At 42.0% G+C, this 25,151-nt stretch overlaps 1 protein-coding gene across 6 annotated transcripts in view; it reads right to left on the reverse strand.

Moving 5' to 3' along the window:
• Positions 1 to 25,151, reverse strand: part of ZNF793 (zinc finger protein 793) — a 49,517-nt gene that overhangs the window by 11,214 nt on the left and 13,152 nt on the right. For 4 of the 6 annotated variants that reach the window (XM_033844949.2, XM_019941234.3, XM_019941235.3 and 1 more), the window contains 3 exons: positions 19,231 to 19,360; positions 18,615 to 18,710; positions 12,477 to 15,425 (listed from right to left, as the gene is read on the reverse strand). In XM_033844949.2, coding sequence (XP_033700840.1) covers positions 14,443 to 15,425; positions 18,615 to 18,710; positions 19,231 to 19,264 — 1,113 coding nt within the window. In that variant the 5' untranslated portion in view covers positions 19,265 to 19,360 and the 3' untranslated portion in view covers positions 12,477 to 14,442. Of the gene's footprint in view, positions 1 to 6,061; positions 6,212 to 6,303; positions 6,387 to 12,476; positions 15,426 to 18,614; positions 18,711 to 19,230; positions 19,361 to 25,151 lie in introns of those variants that run through there. The other 2 variants (XR_012328168.1, XM_019941237.3) reach the window with 2 other exon arrangements.

Genomic DNA, 25,151 nt, shown 5'->3' on the forward strand with positions numbered 1-25,151 from the left:
AAAAAAGCAAAATGCAGCAGGAGGAAGAAGTGACAGATATTTTTTAGGTAATTATGCTTTTTTTTTAATTTTTAGAATTTGTCCCTTTTTACTGTGGGTGAGCTGTTGATATTTCATCAGGATAACCATTTCTTTGCTGAGTTCAGGTGATGGAGGAAGAGCCACACCCTCAAAACAAAACACACACAAAACAAAACCAGAGAATCATCTTTAACCTAACTTTTTATACAATGTCTCAGTTTCCCGTAACTTTGCACAAAACCTTCTGTGTTGAGTTGAATTGTACCTGCCTTTTGTATTTGGAGAGAGTGTGACTATTGAACTTGAAACCTTTTATTCTGGGCATCTTGGTGGTTTCTGGTGGGATTAATCGGGTGAGAGGGAAGAAGGGAGTTGGGGGGCTCCTTCCTTTCAGACCATGAAGTTTCTCACTGCCTCCTCTCCAGAGGTCTCCCAGGTGCCAGACCTAAAGGTTTTTCCTACAGTGATCCTCTGATTATTTTTACTTCCCCTTGACCCATATGTTTTAACAGGACTTTAACAAACTGCACTTATTAAGAAATGTGTTTGCTCTGTCTTGTTTTGTTTTTGTTTTGTTTCAATTAATGACATGGCACCTCCTAACAGGAAGGAAGCAAGGTTTCAACCCTGATTTAAAAAAAAAATAGAGAAAAGTATAGCATGCTAACACTAATCAAAAGAAAGCTGGGGGCTTCCCTGTTGGCACAGTGGTTGAGAGTCCACCTGCCAATGCATGGGACGCAGGTCCGTGCCCCGGTCCGGGGGGATCCCACATGCTGCGGAGTAGCTGGGCCCGTGAGCCATGGCCGCTGAGCCTGCGCGTCCGGAGCCTGTGCTCCGCAACGGGAGAGACCACAGCAGTGAGAGGCCCGCGTACCGCAAAATAAACAAAAACAAAACAATGTCAAAGTGACGCCAAGTAAGAGTACAAGGTGTTAGCTTTCAAAATCCACGTCTTCATTCAAAATTGAGTCGGGGGAAGGGAGGGACTGAGAAGACCATGTATATATAAAAAAAAAAAAGCTGGAGCAGCCGTAGTAATTTTAGAGGAAGCTGACTTCAGATCAGGGAAAATTATCAGGGATAAAGAGGGCCATTACATAATGATACAGGTGTAACAAAACAGTAATAATCTTTATATTTACCTAACAATGGACCATCCAAATATGTGAGGCAAAAACTTTTAGAACTGCAAGGAGAAATAAATAAATCCACTATTATAATTGGATTCCTTCAACACCCTTTTTTTAATAATGGAAAATCGGTAAGGACACAGCTGACTTCTAGCCCCATCAATCAACTGGATATAATTGACACCTATAGACTACTTCTTCCAACAACAGTAGAATACACATTCTTCTCAATTTTACAAGGAACACTCACCAAGATAAACACAGCAAGCATCTGTGGCCTTAAAACATACCTTAACAAACTTAAAAAAACAGAAACAATAAAATGTATGCTCTCACACCGCAGTGGAACTGAACTAGAAATTAACAACAGAAAGATAGCTGAAAAACCGCAAAATACCTAGAGATTAAACAACACACTTCTAAATATCACACAAGTCCAAGAAATCTCAGAAATATTAAAATATCTTAAAATAAATAAAAATACAGCTTATCAAAATTTGTGGGATACAGTGAAAGCAGATCTTAGAAGGAAATTTATAGCATTGAATATACATATTAGTAAAGAAGAGGGCTTCCCTGGTGGTGCAGTGGGTAAGAATTCACCTGCCAATGCAGGGGACACTTGTTCGAGCCCTGGTCCAGGAAGATGCCACAGAGCAACTAAGACCGGGAGCCCGCGAGCCACAACTACTGAGCCCACATGCCACAACTGCTGAGGCCCGTGTACCTAAAGCCTGTGCTCTGCAACAAGAAAAGCCACTGCAATGAGAAGCCCCTGCAACGCAATGAAGAGTAGTCCCCGCTCGCAGCAACTGGAGGAAGCCCACGTGCAGCAACGAAGACCCAACGCAGCCAAAAAATAAAAATAAAAATAAATAAGACAGGGGTTGATGCTTCCATGTTACATCCTGGGGCTCCAGTTCTGGAGGCGTCTATTGTCCCCATTTTACATGCCATAAAACTGAGGCCTGGGCTTCCCTGGTGGCACAGTGATTGAGAGTCCGCCTGCCGATGCAGGGGACACGGGTTCGTGCCCCGGTCTGGGAAGATCCCACATGCCGCGGAGCGGCTGGGCCCGTGAGCCATGGCTGCTGAGCCTGCGCGTCTGGAGCCTGTGCTCCGCAACGGGAGAGACCACAACAGTGAGAGGCCTGCATACCGCAAAAAAAAAAAAAAAAAACAAAAAAAAACTGAGGCCTGCCCTGGGATCCCAGAGCTTATAAGCAGCTCTTTTTAAATCCCAACTGTATCTCATTTTATTCTACCCTTTACAACTAAATCTTACCTCCTCTGAGTACAAAATGAGTGCATGATTCATGACACCTATTTATACCAAGAAAAAGGACTAGAGCTTGAGCTTGTTAACTCTTGGCTTCTCCTGTGGCTCAGAATGTGGCCTTGTGCACATCACTTAATTCATTCAGGAAATACTGCCTGAGTTCCTGCTGAGTGCTGGACACTTCTAGAAGCGGGGCACACAGCAGTGAACAGGACAGATGGGTCTCAATAGCTTATGTTCTAGTTGAGCAATAGACAACGTTAAACATTTAAAACACAGGTGAGTACTCTAATGAAAAGACAGTATAAAGGGATGGAGAGAGATAGGGTGAGGGATGCAGGGGCAAATCATGCAATGGTCTGAGTAAAATAATAGAATCAGTTAATTGTGATAATTAGTAGTAATTAATAGAACAAATTAAACATACTTTATGCAAGGAAGAAACCTCAATATTTTATGTTTCTTTTTTTCCTCTGATACAACAGTTTAACTTTTTAAAAACTCTCCATTGGATATTTAAAATCTGTGGGCTATGTTAATGTATAGTCTACAGTATATAATCCCGTTGCAGAGCACAGGCTCCGGACGTGCAGGCTAAGCGGCCATGGCTCACGCGCCCAGCCCCTCCGCGGCATGTGGGATCTTCCCAGAGTGGGGCACGAACCCGTGTCCCCTGCATCGGCAGGCGGACTCTCAACCACTGCACCACCAGGGAAGCCCCAAGTTTAAGACTTTAAAAGGAGAACATAAATGCAATAGACCTAATGAAAAAGATAATACCTATATTTAATTTTAAAAAGGAAATATTTGTCTCATGATATAGTGGGATGTTTTTACTCTGTTTTCTTTGTCAATATTTCTCTGAACTGCCTGTGGCCTTCAAGACATACTTCTTTTCTTGTATGAACAGTAGTTGTAAAACTGACTACATACAAAATTCACTTTGACTTGGAGCTCTGCTCCTATCAAGCCCACGTTATGCTAATTCCTGGTGTCACCCCAATTTGATCACAGCAAGCCAAATATCTTCTAAACAAAAGCATATGAGCATGGGATACTTAATGATTTTATCCACTAGCAACAGCAGGTTTTTAGATTTGGATGAATTCATTTCCAGCTCTCTAAAAATGTCTATCCACTTTGTATCTAAAAGGCTTATGTTAGTAAAGCAGCTGTTTGCTGGGTCTTGGATCTATAAATTCATCAGAGGCTATCCATGTCTAAAATGTCCACAATTTTTAAGCACTTCAGTGTTTGAATGTCACTTTAAGTTAACCCCTCTCAGGGAAAATGAGAAAGGTAATTTGAACTTGTGAAGTTATAGTTAAAAGTTTCAGCCAAGGAATTGAGAAAGTTCTATGTAACCAGATCATCAAACAATTCTGGAGAAACAGCATTTAACTTTTGTTTTACTATAATCATTTTCTCCATTCTCATCCTCATTCTCCAAATTAGAGAAGGACATGCTTGTTCCACACTTGGAAAATATAATTTTACAGTAAGACATTTTAACATCTTTTCTATGGCTAGCATCAATAGCAATCTGGTACACATATGTCGAAGGAGGCCATCTCCGTCCATTTCTTTAAAGCTTAAAATCTTACCAAGTGCTTCTGCATGTTTTGAAGAAATCGAGAAATAACCAAAACCTTTCATTATGAAAGCCTCAGTATTCACATAAGCAAATCACATCCCCATTTTTTGCAGTGTTGCAGATGAAATCTTTTAATTTTCTTTTTTTATAAAGATTTTTTGATGTGGACCATTTTTAAAGCCTTTATTGACTTTGTTACAATATTGCTTCTATTTTCCGTTTTGGTTTTTTGGCCACGAGGCATGTGGGATCTTAGCTCCCTGACCAGGGATCAAACCCACACCACCTGCATTGGAAGGTGAAGTCTTAACCACTGGACCGCCAGGGAAGTCCCTAATATCTTTTTATTTTCTTCGGTGAAAAGTTTAGGGACTGAATGGAATTTACAAAAATTACATCTACATTGTCTGCCAAATGTGCAGATAGATGAACAAAATCTAGTTATTAATTGAACAAGATATCAACACCCTTTCGTTTTATGTTTGTGTGGGTGTGGTTTCATTAAAATCTTCATAGAAATCAAGAAGATGATTTGAAACTCCATTTTTCGAATACCTAAGAACTAGGGGGAAATTTTTGTTACCATGACTCCACACACCACTTGATAAACTGTAGAAAGCTGATCATGAGGGCTGGCAAGATCTGACAAAATAGGCTTTAGACTGTAAGGGACCAACATATCTTGTCAAAATTTTCCCTTTAGCTTGCCCACAGGACGTTTTAGCTGCAAGCTCTGAGTTCGGAAAATTAACTGTACCTGAACTGTACCTGGTTTCACAGAGCAGTCAAAGGAATGATGATGATGTGTGTTTGGTATACCTAAGCCAATTCACCACCACTATTTTTATTGGTGTCTTTGGGGGAGCTGAAAAACCTTGACAAAGTTAAAAGTACTTACCTGTCTTTTCCCAGACTTGTGAGATTGCCACCGTGTGTACTTTTACATACCTTTCTCCCGAATACTCAATCCTGAATTTTCTCCATATTGTTCAGTATTCTCTGTTTTGGTTATTTATCTCCCTAATCCATGTGTCCTTCCATTTGTCATTAAAAGAACACATTCGGGCTTCCCTGGTGGCGCAGTGGTTGAGAGTCTGCCTGCCGATGCAGGGGACGCGGGTTCGTGCCCCGGTCCAGGAGGATCCCACGTGCCGCGTAGCGGCTGGGCCCGTGAGCCGTGGCCGCTGAGCCTGCGCGTCCGGAGCCTGTGCTCCGCAATGGGAGAGGCCGCGGCAGTGAGAGGCCCACGTACCGCAAAAAAAAAAAAAAAAAAAAAGAACACATTCACTTAGCTTTTTTTTGGTCGGGTTATGCTGGTGTTGGTATCGTAACCATTCTTTTCATTATCTAAAATCTTAGAAAACATTATCACAGTATTCACAATGTCAGAAGTTAAAACTAGCACTACTTGATACAAAGCATGAGTTAATCCACAGGCACAGGCAAAGACAGTTACGGCTCCTAATTACAATACACTTAAGTTGCGTTACTCAGAGCGATGCAACAATGAATGATTCCTTATTGTGAACTACCAATCATGGTCATCAACATCAGCAGTCAGGGGCAGTATGGAAGGCAAAAAAAATCTCTGCTGTATCATTTGACACTAAAATCTGTTGCTTTCAGCAGTTCCTATTTTGGGGGTCACCATATCAGTTTTCTACTTTACCCACAACCTTTGCACCCATTGCAAAAACTGGGACCTTTGCATGTCCTGAGGAGGGGTTTCCCGGGAAGCAGTGCTAAAACCAGGATAGTCCTGGGAAAACCAGCACAGTTGGTCACCCTATAAGTAGTCTTGACTACGTCTTGTCCACCACCTCCCCTTTCCCCTACTTCCTGACCCTGCCAGAGCTGCCCTCACCCCAAGCTCAGCCAGTCACCTTCCCTCTCCTGGCAGTCTGAAATCTGGAAGGGAGACATGCCTAGCCTGGGAGCTGCCACAATATGGAAGGTTCAAGCATTCCCCAAACAGCCCTAGCTGATTATTAGATAATTCTTGTTGTCCAGGGTTTTCTTCAACCCACTCCTTACCCTAGTATTCTGGTTAACTGCCTTTTCTGCTGAAGGTAGCCAGAGTTGGTTTCTTTAGCTTTCAGACAAGAGCGTCTTCACTACTGCAGTAGTATTGCTTTTGCTGATGTCCTTTCTTTATCCTGTTGATCTGTGTCGGATCCTGGGTTCCTTGACACCAAATGGATATTCAGGTGTGGTTTAAAACTAAGATGGCTCTCAGTGATTTCCCGAAAAATGGCAAGGAGGTGGGGTGTTTGTACCTTTGCAATTGCTGAAGAGGGACTCAGCTGTGAGTTGTCAGCAGCCAACAATCCCAGCAGCTAGGGGGATGGGTGCTTTGGCCCTGAAAGGGAGAGAGATGGGTGGCGCACCTCAGTATTCACTATACTTTATCTCTATTCAATATCACATTAAAAACAAATTGTACCACTATAATATTTTCAATTATTAGTAAGATCAGGTTTGTTTGTCTTTTTAAAGTATATAAATATTTAGGAGTTTTTGCCAGTATATATCTCTAAGAGTTTATTCCACACATAAAGTGAACAATCAGATATAACATTCATTTCACAACTCTTTCATTTTCCCATATTGTGCTAGGGTTTTTTCCTTCACAATTTTTTAGGTGCACAATCTGTATCAGTAATTGTTAATTTGTCTCATAATTACTAATAAGTAGAATTCTATTTTTAAACCTGCAATTATGGTAACTTACCATCAGTCACTCATCCAGTAAGAGTGGATGAATTCAACCTCTGGCATTCTGGTCTCCAAACCCAAGCTATGGGGTAGTGCTTCTCAAATTTTCATGTGAACAAGAATCATCCAGGAATCAGTGAAAATACAGGTTCTGATTCAGGAGGTCTGGGGTGGGACCAGAGAATCTCTTTCAAATAAGATGCCATAGGGCTAGTCTGAGGACACCTTAGGAGAAGTGAGGTTCTAAAGCAGGAATTAATAAATTACAGCCCACAGACTAAATCAGCCTGCTGCTTGGTTTTGTTTTGTTTTAATATTTATTTACTTGGCTGTGCCAGTTCTTAGTTGTGGCACATGGGATCTTTAGTTGTGGCACACGGGATCTTTAGTTGTGGCACGCAGGATCTAGTTCCCTGACCAGGGATCAACCCCAGGCCCCCGGCATTGGGAGCATGGGGTCTTAACCACTGGACCACCAGGGAAATCCCTTTGTTTTTTATGGCTAAGAATAGATTTCATAATTCTATTTTATTTATTTACTTTTTTGGCCGCACTGGCGGCATGTGGGATCTTAGTTCCCTGACCAGAGACTGAACCCATGCCCCCTGCAGTGGAAGTGCAGAGTCTTAACCACTGCACGGCCAGAGAAGCCCAAGATTTCATAATTTTAAGTAGTTAAGATAAAATCAAAAAGAATAAATATTTTGTGATATGTGAAAATTACATGAAACACAAATTTCAGTGTCTGTAAATAAGGTTATTAGAACACAGCCATGCTCATTTGTTTATGTAATGTCTGTGGTTGGTTTTACACTACAAAGGCAGAGTTGAATAGTTGTGACAGACAGTAAGGTCAGGCCTGCAAAGCTGAAAATACTGTCTGGCTCTTCACCAAGCTCTAAAGCACTAAATCTGCTGTTTCAGAGATGATTAACACTTCCTAGGGAGAAAGGGGGATTAGCTGTTGAGTTCCTTCTGGTTCTGGGTTTAACAGATTTGCAAAGTCTGTTAGAAAGAAGAGGAAACAAGGTTTTGAGGAGAAAGGACAGAGAAGGTGAATAAAGAACCAGGAGGTAAAAGTTTCTTGAGATTAAAAGGGCTTTACAGAAGGGTTTGGGTTATACAAGTGCATGCATTTGTTTAAATTCAGCAAATGTAAACTTATAAAATATTCCGATTTCTTCAGCTTACTTGGAAATGAATGAAAAATTGAGATGGACTGATGAATGGATAGATGGAAAGATAAAAAAACAAATAGGGTAAAATGTTAATGGTGGTATATGAGTGTTCACTCGACAATTCTTCCAACTTTTCTGTATATTTGAAAGTTTTCGTAATACAAAGTTAGAGGGGTAACAGGGGAAGAGAACATGAAGGAGGTTACAAATGGGATGATCTTGGGGTAACTTCTGAGGAACTGACTCTTGTGTAAGACATTTTTACTGACTTCCAATGGAGGACCTCCGCTTCCATTGCTCCTGCACTAAGAGTCCCAGGGAATTTTAAGCATCAACACGCACAGTGACTGCCATGGCAAGGCAACTCACTCAGGTCTTAACAGATTACCCAGGACACTCCCCTCTACCCAGGGCTGGCTTCATGGGCATGCAACCTGTATAGCTGCAGACAGCCCCACACTCAGAATGTCCCACACTTGGTTTAACACTCTGCTGTTTCTGTCTTGAAATTTGTCGTAATTTTTGAACAAGAAGCCCCACGTTTTCATTTTGCCCTAGGTCCACAAATTATGTAACTGGTCCTGCCCCAACTCTCTCCTTCCCACCTACCAGACATATCTGAAAACACAGTGCATCTGAAGTCCCACATCAGGATGGCTCCTGATGAAAAAGCCTCTCAGACTATTAAAATATGCCAGTAATAGGTTATACTTAGAGTTTGAAAGCAGACATGGTTTTTAAATAAATTCAGGGGGACGATTTTCACATTAATGCTTCACATGTGTGATAGGACTTTTTTTGAAGATCAGGTTTTTTACACAAATTAAGGTATGTAAAATGCATGGATACTTTCGAATATTCAAATATATAGATATTAAAAATTAAAATAAAATATTAAAATAACAATTGTTTATTTCATTGTAAAATAATTGTTTTAAAGATTTATTTCTTACCCTGTTACTTACTGAGATGTTATTGACACACAATAAACTGCACATATTTAAAGTGTACAGTGTAATAAGTTTCAACATATACATACACACGTATAACCATCACAACCAATATTTGATCATACCCATCACCCCAAAAGGTTACCTGTGCTACTTTGTAACTCTCCCTCCCACACCGGGCAAAACTCCATCCCCCAAACAACCACTGATCTGCTTTCTATATAGAGTTTCATATAAACGGAATCATACAGAATGTACGCTTTTTGGGACTTCCCTGGCCGTCCAGTGGTTAAGACTCATCACTTCCACTGCTGGGGGCAAAGGTTCGATCCCTGGTCAGGGAACTAAGATCCTGCAAGCTGCGCCCTGCGGAGGAAAAAAAAAAAAATCTGGCTTCTTTCACTCAGCATAATTAGTTTGAGACATCCATATTGTTGTATGAATAGTTATTCCTTTTTATTGCTGAGTAGCATTCCATTGTATACCATACTTTGTTTATTCATTCATCTATTGATGGACACTGGATTATTTCCTGTTTTGGGCTATAACAAATAAAGCTGCTATAGACATTTGTGTACAGTCTTTGCAGGTGGGTCTATGGTGGTGAAGCAGGTAGCTGCGCCCATTGGCTCCCTGGGGGCAACCATTATCAAGGATATTTCTGGCAATTCCCCAATCTTTTTCTGGCCCAGTTTTTGCTTGTAGGGAGGATAGGCGACTGATACCGACCTGCTCCCAACCTTTCTTCAGGGACTCCAGCTCTGGCGCTGCCACTTCTGCATCAATACAACAGCCAGCGTCTCCTCTTAATCAACCTGTTGTCGCTCATAAGAAAGATAGCAGCGCCCTGCAACCAGTTTTTATTAGCGTTAAGGTAGGGCATCCTGGGCGCCACCATTTTGAAGGAGGTGCCAGGCATCTTACATTCTGCTTCTGGGTCCCTACACAGAAGAGGCCATGGCAAGGGGGTACCTTCCAATAAGTGCAAAAGGCACTTGGGCTCTGGCTTGATGGGGTTGGGAAAGAGGCCCTGGGTGGACAAAGGTTTTGGAAAGGGCAGGGCAAGGGGAAAGAAGCCGCAGTAAGGGGGAGTGCAGCTCCAATGGCGCTTCCAACCTGACCCATAGTCACTATGTGAGACAGTGTTTATTGTTGGTTTAAGTCAGTAAATTTTGGGGGTAGTTTGTTTTTCGGCAATAGAGAGTACACCTTCCTTGCTGGTCTCCAACATTCCAGGCACACTGCCTATTTTAGGGTCTTTGCATTTGCTGTTCCCTCTGCCCGGAATAGTTTTTTTGTTTTTGGACACGTGCATTATTAGGTCCCTCATTTCTTTCAGGTCTCTATGCAGAGGTCACTTTGGAGGCCTTTCTTAGCTACTGTATCTAAAATTTCACTCCCCTCCTGTAATAGGGGAGGCACAGGCACGACCTATAGCAGTTCCGCTCAGCCACTGGTCAGCACCGCAGTGGGCCTCTCCCCCTCCCCCTCCTCTGTATAAAAAGAGACCGAATTTGGACTGAGGGAAGATGGTATTTTGAGACTCTAGTCTGCCATCTTCTTGGTCTGCTAGCTTTCCAATTAAAGTCGTTATTCCTTGCCAGAACAATTCATCTCCCGATTTACTGGCCTGTCCTGCAGTAAGCAGAGTGAGCGTGGGCTCTGTAACACTCCTACTATTTAATTAATTTATTTAGTTAGTTAGTTTTTGGGTTTTCTGGCTGCGCCACATGACATGTGGGATCTTAGTTCCCTGACCAGGGATCAAACCTGCGCCCCCTGCAGTGGAAGTGCGGAATCTTAGCCACTGGACCACCAGGGAAGTCCCGACGCCCCTACTATTTTATATACCCTTTCCCTATTTACTTTTTGCTCATTGACAATTATCAGTTTCCCTTTCTGTTTGATGTATCCCCAATGCCAAGAACAGGGCCTGGTTCACGGTAAGCACTTAGAATGCACTTGTGGGTAAAGGATGCACTTCTATTTAGAGTTCAAGAACTCCCAACAAGCACATCCAGAATCTGTGGCTCACTCAGATCTCTGCTCCAGCACTAGCCTTCCTGACTCCTTCCTACTTTTCAAATCTATTTCCCTGGTGAGGTGGGTAGGTTCTAAGATGGCCTGCAATGACTTCTACCTCCTGGAAGTCTGGAAAGAGGAATCCCCCTTGTGTAATTTCTCCCCCTTGAATGTGGCTGGGAACTGTGACTTGCATCTAACCAACAGAATACAGCAAACGTGACAGGATGTCACTTGCATGATAATATTACATAAGAGTGTAACTTCTGTATTGGTAGCAGACTCCTTATTTGAAGCAAGCTGCTGTGTTGTGAGCTGGACTTTGGAGATGCCCATGTGACAAGGTACTGAGGATAGCCTCTGGCCCACAGCCAGCATGAAATGGCGGCCCTCAGTCCAACAATTCACAAGGAATTGAATTCTGCCAACAACCATGTGATCTTGGAAGCAGCTCCTTCTCTTGCTGAGGATCAGATGAAACCACTGTTCTTGGCAACACCATGACTGTAGCCTTGTGAGACTCGAACCAGAGGACCCAGCTAAGCTGTGTCTGGACTGACAGAAACTGTGAGATAACAAATGTGGGTCGGCTTAAGCTACTAAATTTGTGATAATTTGTTAGGTAGCACTAGGTAACTAACACACTTAGGTTACCAAAGCTAGAGACCAGTGTTAACAGATGTCATAATTTTTTCTCATTACTATCTGTTCTGTGAGGAGGATGCTTTGTTTCAGGGCTAATGATTAGGTGTGTGATCCATACCACAGCTCCACCCTTGTCTGACCATCAGAATTACTGAGGATGCTTGAACCCTCTGCCAGAGCTAATCAAACAGAATCTCTGGGGCCAATATGTTTTTAAAAAAAATTCTCTGCAAAGTGTCTTGCTCAAGATATTTATTAACTACAAAGGCAGAAATGGCAGATTTAGAGTGGGGAAATCTGACATTGAGCACCTTGACCAAATGATCAAGGTTGACATCACCAATAAGATTTATCACCATCACGTACCCTCTGATATGATGCACTGAAGATGCATCACTTCTGTAATATTACTGCATAACCCAGTTAATCAAACCCCAATTGAGGGATATTCTACAAAATAACTGGCCAGTATTGTTCAAAAGTGTCTAAGTCATGAAAGACAAGAAAAGACTGGGGAGCTATCATAGTCTGGAGGAGACGAAAGAGAAATAACAGGTAAATGCAATGTGGGATCTGGACTGGATCTTGGGCTAGATGAAGACATCAGTGGGAAGGGCTATAGTTTAATTACCAGTATTATATCAATGTTAATTTCTTGGTTTTGATAATTATATTATGGTTATATTAGATGTTAACATTAGGGGAAGCTGTGTGAAGAATATTTGGGAACTGTTTTGCAACTTTTTTATAAGTCAAAAATTATTTCAAAATAAAATTAAAAAATCTCTACTTGAGGGGTTCTCAAAGTATTGCCTTTTGCTCTTTAGATCTACACATTTTCTTTTACTCTGGTGATATCCCAAGGACTGAGCCAGGGGAGAGGCAATAGACCAGGCCAGAGTGCCATCTTGTCAGAAAATAAAAACATTTGCAAGGCCATGTATTTCAAAACACTCTTCCCCCCTTTATTTTGTTTCTCAAATTACAAAAGTAATATATGTTTGTTAACAAGTAAAACAATACAAAGATATATAAATTTAAAAACTACTTACATTTCCATTCCCCACCAGGGTAACCAATGTTAATATCTTGTTTTATATCTGTCCCTCCACACTTTTCTCTTTGTTCATATAAACACACACATGCATAAATACACATATACGTGTTTTAATTAAAAAAATAGATTCATATACATTATTCTGAAATTTTCTCTTTTCACTTAACAATATACCACAAATATCTCCACAAATTAGTAGAGTTCTAGCTTCCCCCTCAAATTTCTTAATCACATATTTGACATATCATACTTGGTTCAGTTATTTACATAATTTTTCTTTGGGGCTTTCATTTTCCTTCTCTTGACTACCCCATTATCCACCTGCATCACCCACCTTCCCCGAACCCAATGTATACTCTTCTATATTTTTCTCCATGCATATAAAATCGTACACAAACATATATGATACATGTTTATCACTCATAAGCACCTAGAAGCATTTTGTAACTGATTTACAAAAACAGAGTCATTTTACACACTTCTACCTTGCTTTTCTCTCTCAAGGAAACATTGTGGAATTCCATTCAGGTCCACTAGCATAGTTTTAACTTGTTCACCTTAATGGCTATATAAACATCCTATGGAATGGATATACTATAGTTCCTTCCCTCTTCCAATTTCCCTGCTGATGGACATCTATTTTGATTCTAGTGTTTTTTGCCACTAGGAACAATTCACAATAAATGTACATGTCCCTTATGTATTGGGGTTTTACTTCTAAGAGAAGATTGCACAAAGTGGCTTAAGTATTTTAAGTTATAATAGATGTCAGATTGCTTTTCAAAAGAGCTGTAACAATTTATGTTTCTACCAGCAGTGTCTTAAGACCACCTTTTGGCCTGACAGCAAAAAGCATTCCTGCTCTTTTTCGTCAGCTTGATTGCATACTGTTATCTCATTATAACTTTAATCTGCATTCTCCAACAACTACTGAGGCTAATCATTTTTTTGATAAGCCCATGAGCCACTTGGATTTGCTCCTCTCTCAACTGTCTATTCATTCTTTGCCATGTTTTGCTATCAGGTTATTTTTTTCCTGTCAGTATGAAGACCACTCTTTCTCTGACTGGCTCTGCAAATATTTCCCCCCAAATCATTGTTTATTGACTGTTGATGGCATCTTTTGCCATGCAAAAGATTGCACTTTTTATGTAGTCAAATATTTATTTTTTAACAGCTTTTGAGTGTCCTGGGTTGGTAAAGTTAATCTCCCCCAATTCCTAGATTGTACATGCAGTCTCCTTTCATTTTCTTTCAAGAATTTTATTGTTATTTAAAAACTTTAAATCTTAAGTCCGCCTCCAATTTTTTTTTTTGTATGGTTTGTGCTGTTGGTTCAACTTTACTTTCTTCCTGATTAAAAAGCCAGTTGTGCTAGAAAAGGTGGAGAAAATGTGCTGGTTTAATATGTTAAAGCTTTTTAAAAAAATAGTTGGCCATATTATTTTTATTGTTTTTTGCATTGTTAGACACCAAAAGACAATGGTGATATTTAGAGTGAAAAAGTTTGGTGAATGGCATTCTACATATGTGCTTGATATTCATAATTTATTAAATTCACATTTATATTTCTAAAATATAAATAGTGCTTATTATGTGGCTCACTGTGGGACATACCATAATATACCTCTAATTTTCTTCACATGTATTTTGTATTCTGTTATCATGTAAACTTTCATAAGCCAGAATGAACAGGTTTATGTTTTATAAAATATTTTCTATAATCTTTAGTATAAAATTTTCTGTCACAATTGGAGCATGACTTGCCTTATGATAAATGGTTATTAGGTCAATGAGGTTTCTCCTAAGGATGAATTCCTCCACATATAATGAAATAGGATATCTTGCTCAAGGTTTTTCTACAATTTTTAGGTTTTCATTCCTATAAGCATTCTTCCTAGCATGAACTTTCTGATGTCTGCTGAGGTTTGGCTTCTGGTAGAAAGCTTTGCCACATTCGTTGCATCCATAGGGTTTTTCTCCAGTATGAGTTCTCCAATGTTTATTGAGGCATGACTTTTGACTGAAGGATTTTCCACATTCTCTGCAACGATAGGGTCTTTCTCCTGTGTGTATTTTTTGATGTACATTGAGGTATGACTTCTCACCAAATGACTTCCCACATTCATTGCACACAAACGGTCTCTCTCCTGTATGTGTCCTCTGATGTTCTCTGCGGTGTGACTTCTGGGTGAAGGCTTTCCCACAAAAAAAACACTCAAAGGGTCTTATCCCAGTGTGTATTCTCTGATGTTTAATGAGGGTTGACTTATGTGAAAAGGCTTTTCCACAGTCAGTGCATCCATACGGCTTCTCCCCAGTGTGACTTCTTTGATGCCTAATGAATTCAGACTTGTAGCAGAAGGCTTTCCCACACTCAGTACAGACATGGGGTTTCTCTGTAGGTGGAACCCTCTTCCGTTTGTACACAAGAGAATTGGTTACTGCTGGTTTATACATAAGTGCTGGGTTATGGCTGAAAGCTTTCTCACAGTGACTGCATTCCCAGAATTTTTCTCCATTAGGTCTTCTATCATGCTTTGTATGTTGTAATAATTTCCCATATCCATAGCACTCATCTTGCTTTTTTGAATAGTTTCTCTTAAAACCATTCAAGTCTAAATTATGGTTCACACTCTTTCCACAAGAGTCCCAGTTATTAGGGTTTTGAATTGAAGGAAAAAGATCAGTGCTCAGATGTGATATTTTCCCAAACTTATTACATTCATGGCTTCTTTCCTTGGGCAACGTTTTCTTGCTGATGAATGTACCTTGCCTCAAAAGCATGTCTTGCCGTCTTTTCTTCTGGACGTTACCTTGCCAAATGTTTTCTGGAGAAGGTACAGCAAACCTTTCCTTATGAATCTGTTATTATGACCTGGAATAAAACTATTTGAGAAATGCCCTAAAAGTTTAAAGGGTGCACAGTATATGAATAGAGAGCATGAATCATAACTAAAGGTACCAATACGAGTATAGAAGATTCAGAAACTGGCACAAATGTAATGAAACATGTCATAGATGATAGAGAGAAATAATTTTGAAGATGAGAAGATATTATAGAGCAGTGGTTGGCAAACATGTTCTTAAAGGACCAGCGACTAGTTTAGGCTTTGTGGGATATATGGTCTCGGTCACAATTACTTAACTCTTGCATTGTATGGTGAGAACACAGCCAGTATGTAAATGTAAGGATGGTGCAGCTGTGTTCCAATAAAAGTTTATGCAGAAAATTAGGTGGCTGACCTATAGGCCAAAGTTTGCTGATCCCTGTTACAGAGGAAAGGGGTTTAAATGTCATAAAGCACCTTGTTACCCAATGCATGGTTCTCAATGGTCAGCATCACCCTCATCTGGGAACTGATATGTAGGCAGATATGCAGAATCTTGGGCCCCACCCCCAAACCTACAGAGTCAGAATCTGTATTTTAACAAGTTGCCCAGATGCTTCGTTATCATATTAAGAGTTTGACAAGCACTGTTACAGCAGTCAGAGAGTTTATGTTGAGCTAGTTAGTAATAATATAAATGGCAAGGGCTCTAAGATGAACTAGATAAAAGAAGGAATCAATGAAGCTAACTAGAATTTAAAGTAGGAGCTCTTAACTTGGTATATAGAAATCTGTTCTAACTACAACTGAGCATTTCCTTTGATTATGAATGTGAACAACAAAACATTAGTATTAGCTCCTGTAACTGTCCTAGTTTGTGAATAAGGTATTTTCATGTCACACTATAGTTGTCACAGATTTCTCAAAATATGTTTACAATCATCACTACTTTGAGATCATGACAATTATTTGACCTGACGGGAGATCTCATAATTTAATATATAAATAAGGAAGTATATCTACTATTATCATTAATATCACTAACATCATTAGTGTTTTGATATTGCATTTTCTAACTTTATTTTAGTAATTACTGTATTTTAGTAATTTGTATCTCATGTAATCTTATGGGTTTTATTATTTTTTAATATGTAAAAAAGGGGTCTATTAGGCTTCACCAGAATGGTTAAGAGTTCCATGGCACAAAAATGATTAAGAACCCCTAACTTAAAGACATTCAGGCATGAGGTAATTTGGGTCCAATTTTAGGAGATGTCAGTGGGAAATGAAAAGTAGACAGGAAGATTTAAAGTAATTTCTCAAAGGAAAACCAACAAAACTAGCACATAAGCATAGAACAATTAGGGTGACAGAGACAGAAGCTTCAAAATGAGCTCATGGTAGCAAAACTCTGGAATGAAAAGTAAGGTGAGGTATATATATGCATGCACTTGTGTGCATGTGGGGTGGAGGGGAGATAGCAAGCAAAAAAGAGGATGACTTCAGTTCTTGCTCGACAAAAACCAGGAATAAGTGGACATAACTGTGGAGATGATCCAGACTGGTAAAATGGGGGGTAGGGGATCCTAGGTGGTACAAGGCGGACAAAAGGTGGCAAAATGTCAAAGAGGCCGGTTGTGAGCATCATATGGTCTCAGAACGGATGACTTCTTTAGGGAGTTACACCATTGAGAAGAGAATCAAGTTTGGAAAACAGAAAATGCAGTAGTCCCTTGGAAGGAAAAGGCTGGGCTGCAGCCAGGGAAATAGAGGATACAGAGAACTTAGAAAGGAGGGCTGACTGGATACTATTTTTTGGGCAGTTATTATATAAAATTCTTGAAAGAGGGAAAAGAAAAGCAGTTGATAGCCAGGTTACAATGGTTTCAGGAAGGTTGACGAGCAGTTTCATGAAGCAAAATTCACCTCAGAGGGCATCAGAGTGTGATGGTTAAGAATACTGGTTCTAGGGACTTCCCTGGCAGTCCAGTGGTTAAGACTCTGCATTTCCACTGCAGGGGGAGCGGGTTCGATCCCTGGTTGGGGAACTAAGATCCCACATGCCGCGCGGCATGGCTAAAAAATTACAAAAAAAGAATACTGGTTCTAGAGCCTGACCACCTGGGTTCAAATCCCCATTTGGTCCCTTACTTTGTTATATGTTCTTAGACAAGTTTCTTAACCTTTCTGTGATTGTTTGCTCATTTGTAAATGGGGGAATAAAGGCTGGTAATAAACACCTCACAGGTATTGTAAGGGTTGAATGAGTTGATATATGTAAAGGACTGAGAACAGACCTGGCACAAAGTGAGCACACACTGAGTGTTGGCCAGAAATTCTAATGCTATTGCTGCTACTACTACAACCAGTGAAAGCTGGATGGTGGTAATCTCAAAGACATTATTTTGGGGAGAAGCATGAAATGACTTGAATGTTTTTGGGGTTTATATAATATTTAATTCAATCATGTGATTATAACACTAAGTACAAATGGCATAAAGAGATCCAGAAACAGATGGCACTGACTCTTCTTGCTAAACTCATAACTCTATTGGAGAAGCAGAAGTCCAGAGGCATTCTAAAGAGTAGGTTACCAACACTCAGGATACCACGGATTATTGTTGAGATATTTTATAGAGCTGACGGGAGAGGGGCAGTTATTCTGAAAATTAAATAGAAGTGGTTAAGACAGACCAAACTCAGGCGTCTCCTTCACAACCCAACTGTCCCTGTTCACTTCCTGGAATTCACTGCTTCCTCGTCTGTGACTTAGGAAATTAAGGGACTCAGGGATAACAAGGGATTAAGGAAAGGATAGGAAGTGAGACTCTGAGTATGGCAGGCAGGTCTGGGGCATTTTACCCAAAAACTGTTAGAATAGAGAATAGGAAGGAATCGGCAAGAACAAGAGAATCACAGCTTATTTGTAAGAATGCCTGAATGTGAAAGAGAAAGTGTACTGATAACCTCAAGAGAGAGGCCAAGGATTCTGGAGAAAAGGAAATGGAGCAAGCACACAGGGAGGTGGGATGTATGGAGGCTGAAGGGTCACCAAGAAGGCTGAAGCTCTCAGAGAAATGTCTCCAGCGGCTTTCAAAGCTCTAAGGCTTTTAAAAGCTGGACCCTGAACAAAATCCCAAAGGTGCCAGCCTCCCTTAGTATGTCTTTTGCTGGATTTATCACACTTACCCCGACAGTGGCAGCCCGAGCATGATGCCTCACAAATCCATGGTGCTTCTTCCTGCTCCAGCCTGAGGATCACATATGGTTTGGTGCCTTCATAACCTGTTCCAGGGAAATGATCCAGGCCTTGGACTGAGCTCCTTGGTCTTCTCAGGCAGCATTAAAGGCTACACAACAGACACTGTACTTGGGAGGAGACTGTACACACACTTTGTCCAGAACTCAAAAGGAAGCAGTAATCCAGGACCACTGAAACTCAAGCCAAGCTCACTGAAGCACACAGAATAAGGATTAGGAATACACACTGTGCAGCCAGACTGCTGGGGTTCAAATCCCGCTCTGGCTCTGCTATGTACTGCATGGGTGACACTGGGCAAGTTACTTCACCTTCTCTGCCTCAGTTCCCAAATGTGTAAAATAGTGGTACTAACAGTACCTACCTCATAAGGCTCTTATGAGGATTACATGAGCTAATATTTTAAAAGTGGCTAAAACAGTGTCTGAGACATAGAAATTATTTGGTACTTCAGAGGTTCTAGGTACTTCAGTTACTTTTAGCAACTGAAAAAGGAAAGGTGGTCATTCAAGCATAATCTAGATTGTGTGGCAGAGCTGTTCTTACCCACTGAGACGAGGTTGCTGTAGGTCTCCAGCATCACATCCCGGTATAGGGCCCTCTGAGCAGGATTCAGCCTATGCCACTCCTCTTGAGTGAAGCCCACGACCACATCCTTGAATGACACAGGTCTCTGCTGAAGATGAAATGACATTGAGTCATGTGGGGAAAGTGTAGGCAGAGGTGGATGGTTCTGACTTTTTATAATGTTCATAGGTCAGAGCTTATTATGATCATTTATCTAGGATGCCTTTTATATTCCTGGCTTTGGACTATATATGATGGGATTGGAAGCCACTGTCATTTATATTTGGGTCAACACATATTGACTGAAGACTGTGTCTGACCCAGTCCTGGTTGCTGGGGACACAGTCATGGGTGGCACCTGACCTCAAGGAGCTCACAGCCTGGCAGGGAGAGCAATATGTAAGGCCCTCAGGGTGAAAGGGCAAGAGCTGTGACAGCAGGACATCTGGGCTATGGCACGCAGAGAAGTGAATGGTCCACTAAAATTATCAGGGTCTAGTTAGGCTTCAGAGCTAAGGGATATGTACAGCTGAATCTTCTCTGCAGAGATGGAAAAACTGCCTTCCTTGCAGAGGGAGCAGCATGAACAAGGGCACGGGGGCCAAACAGTGATTTTAAGGATGGCAAATCACTCAGTTACAGGAGAGAGTACAGAGGCCTGTGAGTGATGAAATGATGGACTTTAAGACAATGAGAAATCTGTCAAGGGAGTAGGGTGTGTAGAAAGCACACTCTAGAAGGCATGTGGTGAGCTTCTTACATTCCGTGTCAAGCTGTACAATGGTAACTCTAAGCAGACTGTGAAAAGTTAAGGAGGGACATTGTTCCCTAGAGTAATCACTAAACTCAGTGCAAAGAGGTGTATTGAAGTAAATAAAATTCTAAAAACTATTCAGTTAATCCGCACAAAAACACACACACAAGAGAAAAGAAACAAAGCAAAAGCAGACGGGACAAATAGAAAACTAAATGCTAAAAAGATATAGATCCAATCCTACCAATAATTACATTAAACTATATTAAATTATAAGGTTATTTAATACATGATTAAACACTCCAAAAAGGCAGAGATTGTTAGACTGGATAAAAAAGTAATACTGCCGGGCTTCCCTGGTGGCGCAGTGGTTGAGAGTCCGCCTGCCAGTGCAGGGGACACGGGTTCGTGTCTCGGTCCGGGAAGATACTACATACCGCGGAGCGGCTGGGCCCGTGAGCCACGGCCGCTGAGCCTGCGTGTCCGGAGCCTGTGCTCCGCAACGGGAGAGGCCCCAGCAGTGAGAGGCCCGCGTACTGCAAAACAAAAAAAAGTAATACTGCCTACAAGAGATACAGAACTCACAGATAGTTTGAAAGTGAATGGATGGAAAGAGAAATGTGGTGGGTGACCTGGAGCGAGAAGAAAGGAAAGACTCTGTACTAACCTAGGTGGAAGATGATGCTCACAAGTAAGATGGAAACAGTGAGATAGAGAAGGACCAACGTAAAGAAGAGCAGAACCTGTACCTTAACTGGTTGTGGGGTGTGAAGAAGGTGTAAGGGTAACACCCTTACCTTTGTGGTATCTCAAAGGCAACTGGGTGACACTGGTCACCAATCTCAATTGCAGCTGAGAAAAACTGCAAAAGCAAAGAGGATGTGGTGTGTTGGGGACACAAAGGGGGAGACACTCGGCAGGCAGCAGGATGGACATGAGTCATGTCAGGAACAAGAACAGGAAAGGAGCTAAAGCTGTGTGAGCCATCAGCACAGAAGTGGTAGCTAAAGTTGTCACACAGTGTGGTCTCTCTCAGCAAGGAGACAGGATGAGCAGAGTACTCAGGCCAGAGCCCCAAGGGACACTAAAACACAAGAGGCCAATGGCAGAAGAGTCCAGCTGGAGACCCAGAGGAGGAAGTTTGGAAAGGAGGCTCCAAAGCCTGGCAAGCCTCAGATTACACTGTCCGGGCTGTCAGTCCTCTGGTTTAGGGCACAGAGAACAAATTCTCCAAAGAGCCCAGTGCCCCGGAACCAGATAGCTGCTGAAAGACCCACAGGTACTAACCTAAGAAGGCATCTGTGATATTGTGATATATTAAGAAATATATATATTAAGAAATATATATATATATATAAAAATATATATATATATTAGGGCTTCCCTGGTGGCGCAGTAGTTAAGAATCCGCCTGCCAACAATGCAGGGGACACAGGTTTGATCCCTGGTCCGGGAAGATCCCACATGTCGCGGAGCAACTAAGCCTATGCACCACAACTACTGCGCCTGTGATCTAGAGCCCATGAGCCACAACTACTGAGCCTACGTGGCACAACTACTGAAGCCCCCGTGCTCTAGAGCCCGTGCTCCGCAAAAGAAGCCACCACAATGAGAAGCCTGTGCACCGCAACGAAGAGTAGCCCCCGCTGGCCGCAACTAGAGAAAAGCCCGTGCGCAGCAATGAAGACCCAACTCAGCCAAAAATAATAAATAAATAAAGATATATATATATATATTTGATCTTCTTGCCTGATTCCTGGCGCAGAGCTTCTTAAACCTTTGTAACTTCCAGAGCGACAGAAGCAATAATAGGATTGTCTTTTATTAGTAGTAACAAGCCCGTGTCAATCATCTCAGAGTTTATACTAATGATATAACTCTTTGAGGATGGGGGCTGGTTGCCAGAGGAACCACCCAGGTATTAGATGGTTGGAACCTGTAGCCATACACCGCCCAATCTCTGGGGAGGGGAGAGGGATTTGAGATTGAGCTAATCACCAAAGGCCAATAATTTAATCAATTTTGCCTAAATAATGGAATCTCCATAAAAACCCTGGAGAGCTTCCAGGTTCGTGAACAGAGCCAGGAGAGTGTGCACCCCAAACTCCATGGGGACAGGAGCTCCTGTGTTCAGGCCCCTTCTGTACCTTACCCTACGTACCTTTTTCTGGTTGTTCATTTGTATCCTCTATAATATCCTTTATAATAAACCTGTAATAGTAAGTAAAGTGTTTCCCTGAGTTCTGTGAGTTATAGCAAATTATCAAAACTGAGGAGGGGGTCATGGGAACCCCCAATTTATAGCTGGCTACTCAGAAGTTCAGGTGACCACCTGGGTTATCAAATAGGCATCTGAAGTGGGAGGCAGTCTTGTAAGACTGACCCCCTAACTTGTATGGTCTGCATAGAATTGGAGAATTGTTTGGTGTGGGGAAAAAACTTCTACTCCTGTAAGTAAACACTTTTTTCTTTAGTACCTAAGATATTATCTTCAAGTGACTGTATAGTAGAGAATTTAACCTTGCCCAAGGAGAGGTCTGACCTTTGCCCTCAGTTCCTAGAAGTTAATCTTTAAGCCCCTGTAACATCCTCCTAGGAAAGAGTGTCTCTGTTTACCTGGGGGCCTTGGGCCACACCAGATAGTCTAACAACATGATTTTGAGGGGAAGCTTTGGCTCACAGACATCAATCAGCTCAACCTCCAGAGGGGCTGGAAACTGAAGTCAGCAGTCAGTCATGTCTAGTTTACCAACCCCCAAAGGAAACTCTGGACACCAAGGCTTAGGTGAGCTTCCCTGGTTGGCAATACTCTGTATTGTCACACATGGTTGCTGAGAGAATTTTGCACTGTCCACACTCACTGGGAGAGGACACATGGAAGTCCTGTGTGTGGAACTCTCCTGGACTCTGCCCCAAGTGTCTCTTTTCTCGGCTGATTCTAATCCATATACGTCTGCTGTAATGAACCCTAACTGTGAATATAACATTCTGTGAGTCTTCCTAGCGAATTATCAAACCCGAGGGTCTTGGGAACCTCTAAACTTACAGTTGCTGTCAGAAGTGAGGGTGGTTTTGTGGACTGCTGTCCACTGCTTTACAGTCACTGACAGACGCAAGAGGCAATGGAGCAGATCAGTTAAAAGTATGAACTTTGGGGCAGGACTGCTCGAGTTCAAATACAGGCTCAGCCACTAAATGAGCGACCCTGGGAAAGCTCTTTAACCTCTCTGTGCCTCAGTTTTCTCATCTGTTAAATGGAGATAATAATAGTGTGTGTCTCTTAGTTATTATATTATGAGGTTTAAATGAGTTAACATGTGTAAAGCCTTTATAAACTTTGCCTGGCATATGACAGCACAATATAAAAGTACCTATTTTAAGTAGAAAAAGATTGTAAATCATTATTTAAAAATCTGTTAAGAATGGGAAAACAATTCTAAAGGACAGAAAAAAAGCTGGGGGGGGACACCCAGGACCTGTGCCTGGGTGTCAGTGAGATGGAGAGCCCTAGTGCACGGCACAGTGCCAGTGGCACTGGCCCACTATCTCTGGGAGTGGCTGGAGAGAAGAAGCATTGATAGGGCCCCACAGAGGTGAAAGGGCTGAGAGCAGCCACTCTCCACTCTCAGCAGGCTGTAGGTTTCCTTGAAGAATGCTGGGTCCTAAGGTGGTGAGACAGGAAGGGGGCAGGGCACAACCTTTAAAAGAATGACAGCTATTGAGGACACGACATAAACTGGTTAGAACCAACTAGGTCCAAGATGGTGGATGACTGACTTCCACTAGACCTTGAGCCTCAGTATACCTTATTGTAATACATCAGCAAGCTAAATGACACACCCATAGGTGCCATAACAGTTCCAAGGTGGACCATAAAAGGCCAAAAAGTGGGTGGTGGCCCAATTCCTGGTAATCTCTGCCCCTCCCCTAAAATAGTTGGAATAATCTGCCCACTTACTAGCCTATGAGATTACCCACCCCTATAAAAACTGACAGTCCCCGTACATACCCTGGCACTTCTCGCCTTCTGAGATGGCCCACACTCTGTCTGTGGAGTGTGTTTTTCCCTGAATAAACCTCCTTTCAATTTACTGTGGCTTGCTCTTGAATTCTTTCCTGCGTGAAGCCAAGAATCCACACTTGACAGCCATCCCAGGGACTCACCTGAGACCTGGGATGTGACCACCCTCTCGTACCCCACTCTTTTTTCCTGCAACAGTAGCACTTGAGTAGTGGCCCAGGCAGATGGATCTGAAGGCAGGACCAAAACCAGGGTGGAGGCCATGGAAGCTGGCACGTGAGACCCGAAGACCCACGCAAAGGAGGTACCAACTAGACTCCCTCTCTGATGCCAGAACAACGTACTGTGGTAGTGCGTGAGCAGCAGTCAGGCTTCATCACAGAGCACAGGACCTGGCTCAGCGACAGGTTCTGGGCAGTATTTCCCAAAAAGAGCTAACTGGAATGGGGTGGGATGGGGTGGAGTGGGATAGGATAGGATGAAACAGAATGGGAGGGAATAGAACAGAGCAAAGCAGAAAAGACGTAATCCTGCACCTAAAAGGCCATGTCTTTTTCACCAAACACAGGGATGAAGAGGAGAGAGATGGAAGAAACACTGAGGCTGTAAAATCAGCAAGACTTGGTGACTGAGTGTGAGAGGTGGAAGGTGGGGAGAAGTCAAGGGAAAATCTCAGGGTCTTGGCTTGCCTGGTGGGATGGTACCATCTCCTGAGATGAGAAACAGGGAAGAGGAGACAGAAATCAAGAGTTCAACTTTGTACACATTAAATCTGAAGTGCTCTGGGGCAGCCAGGTGCAGATGTTGGGCAAAGGGGTCTGAAGCTCTCAGAGGACGCCTCAGCTTAGGTATGGATGTGGGAGTCACTTGCAGACGCACCAGCATCAACCTAAGAGTGGACGAAACCACCTCCAGAGGCCCCAGAGAAGGTTCAAAACCACAGGAACATCAATGTCTAAGACACTTCTTTAAAAAAAGTGCCCTAGAAAGCTAGTTTTCTCTTGGAAATAACAATACACTTCTTCCTTATGGCCAATGCAAGTCATGGGCTGTGTTTGCCTTTTTGCTGGGCTACCAGGAAGTCCACAGTTGACTCTCACTGGACTCTCCCCTTGTACATCTGCA

This window comes from Tursiops truncatus, chromosome 19 (assembly GCF_011762595.2).
Source record: "Tursiops truncatus isolate mTurTru1 chromosome 19, mTurTru1.mat.Y, whole genome shotgun sequence".
In the NCBI taxonomy this organism is placed as follows: domain Eukaryota; kingdom Metazoa; phylum Chordata; class Mammalia; order Artiodactyla; family Delphinidae; genus Tursiops; species Tursiops truncatus.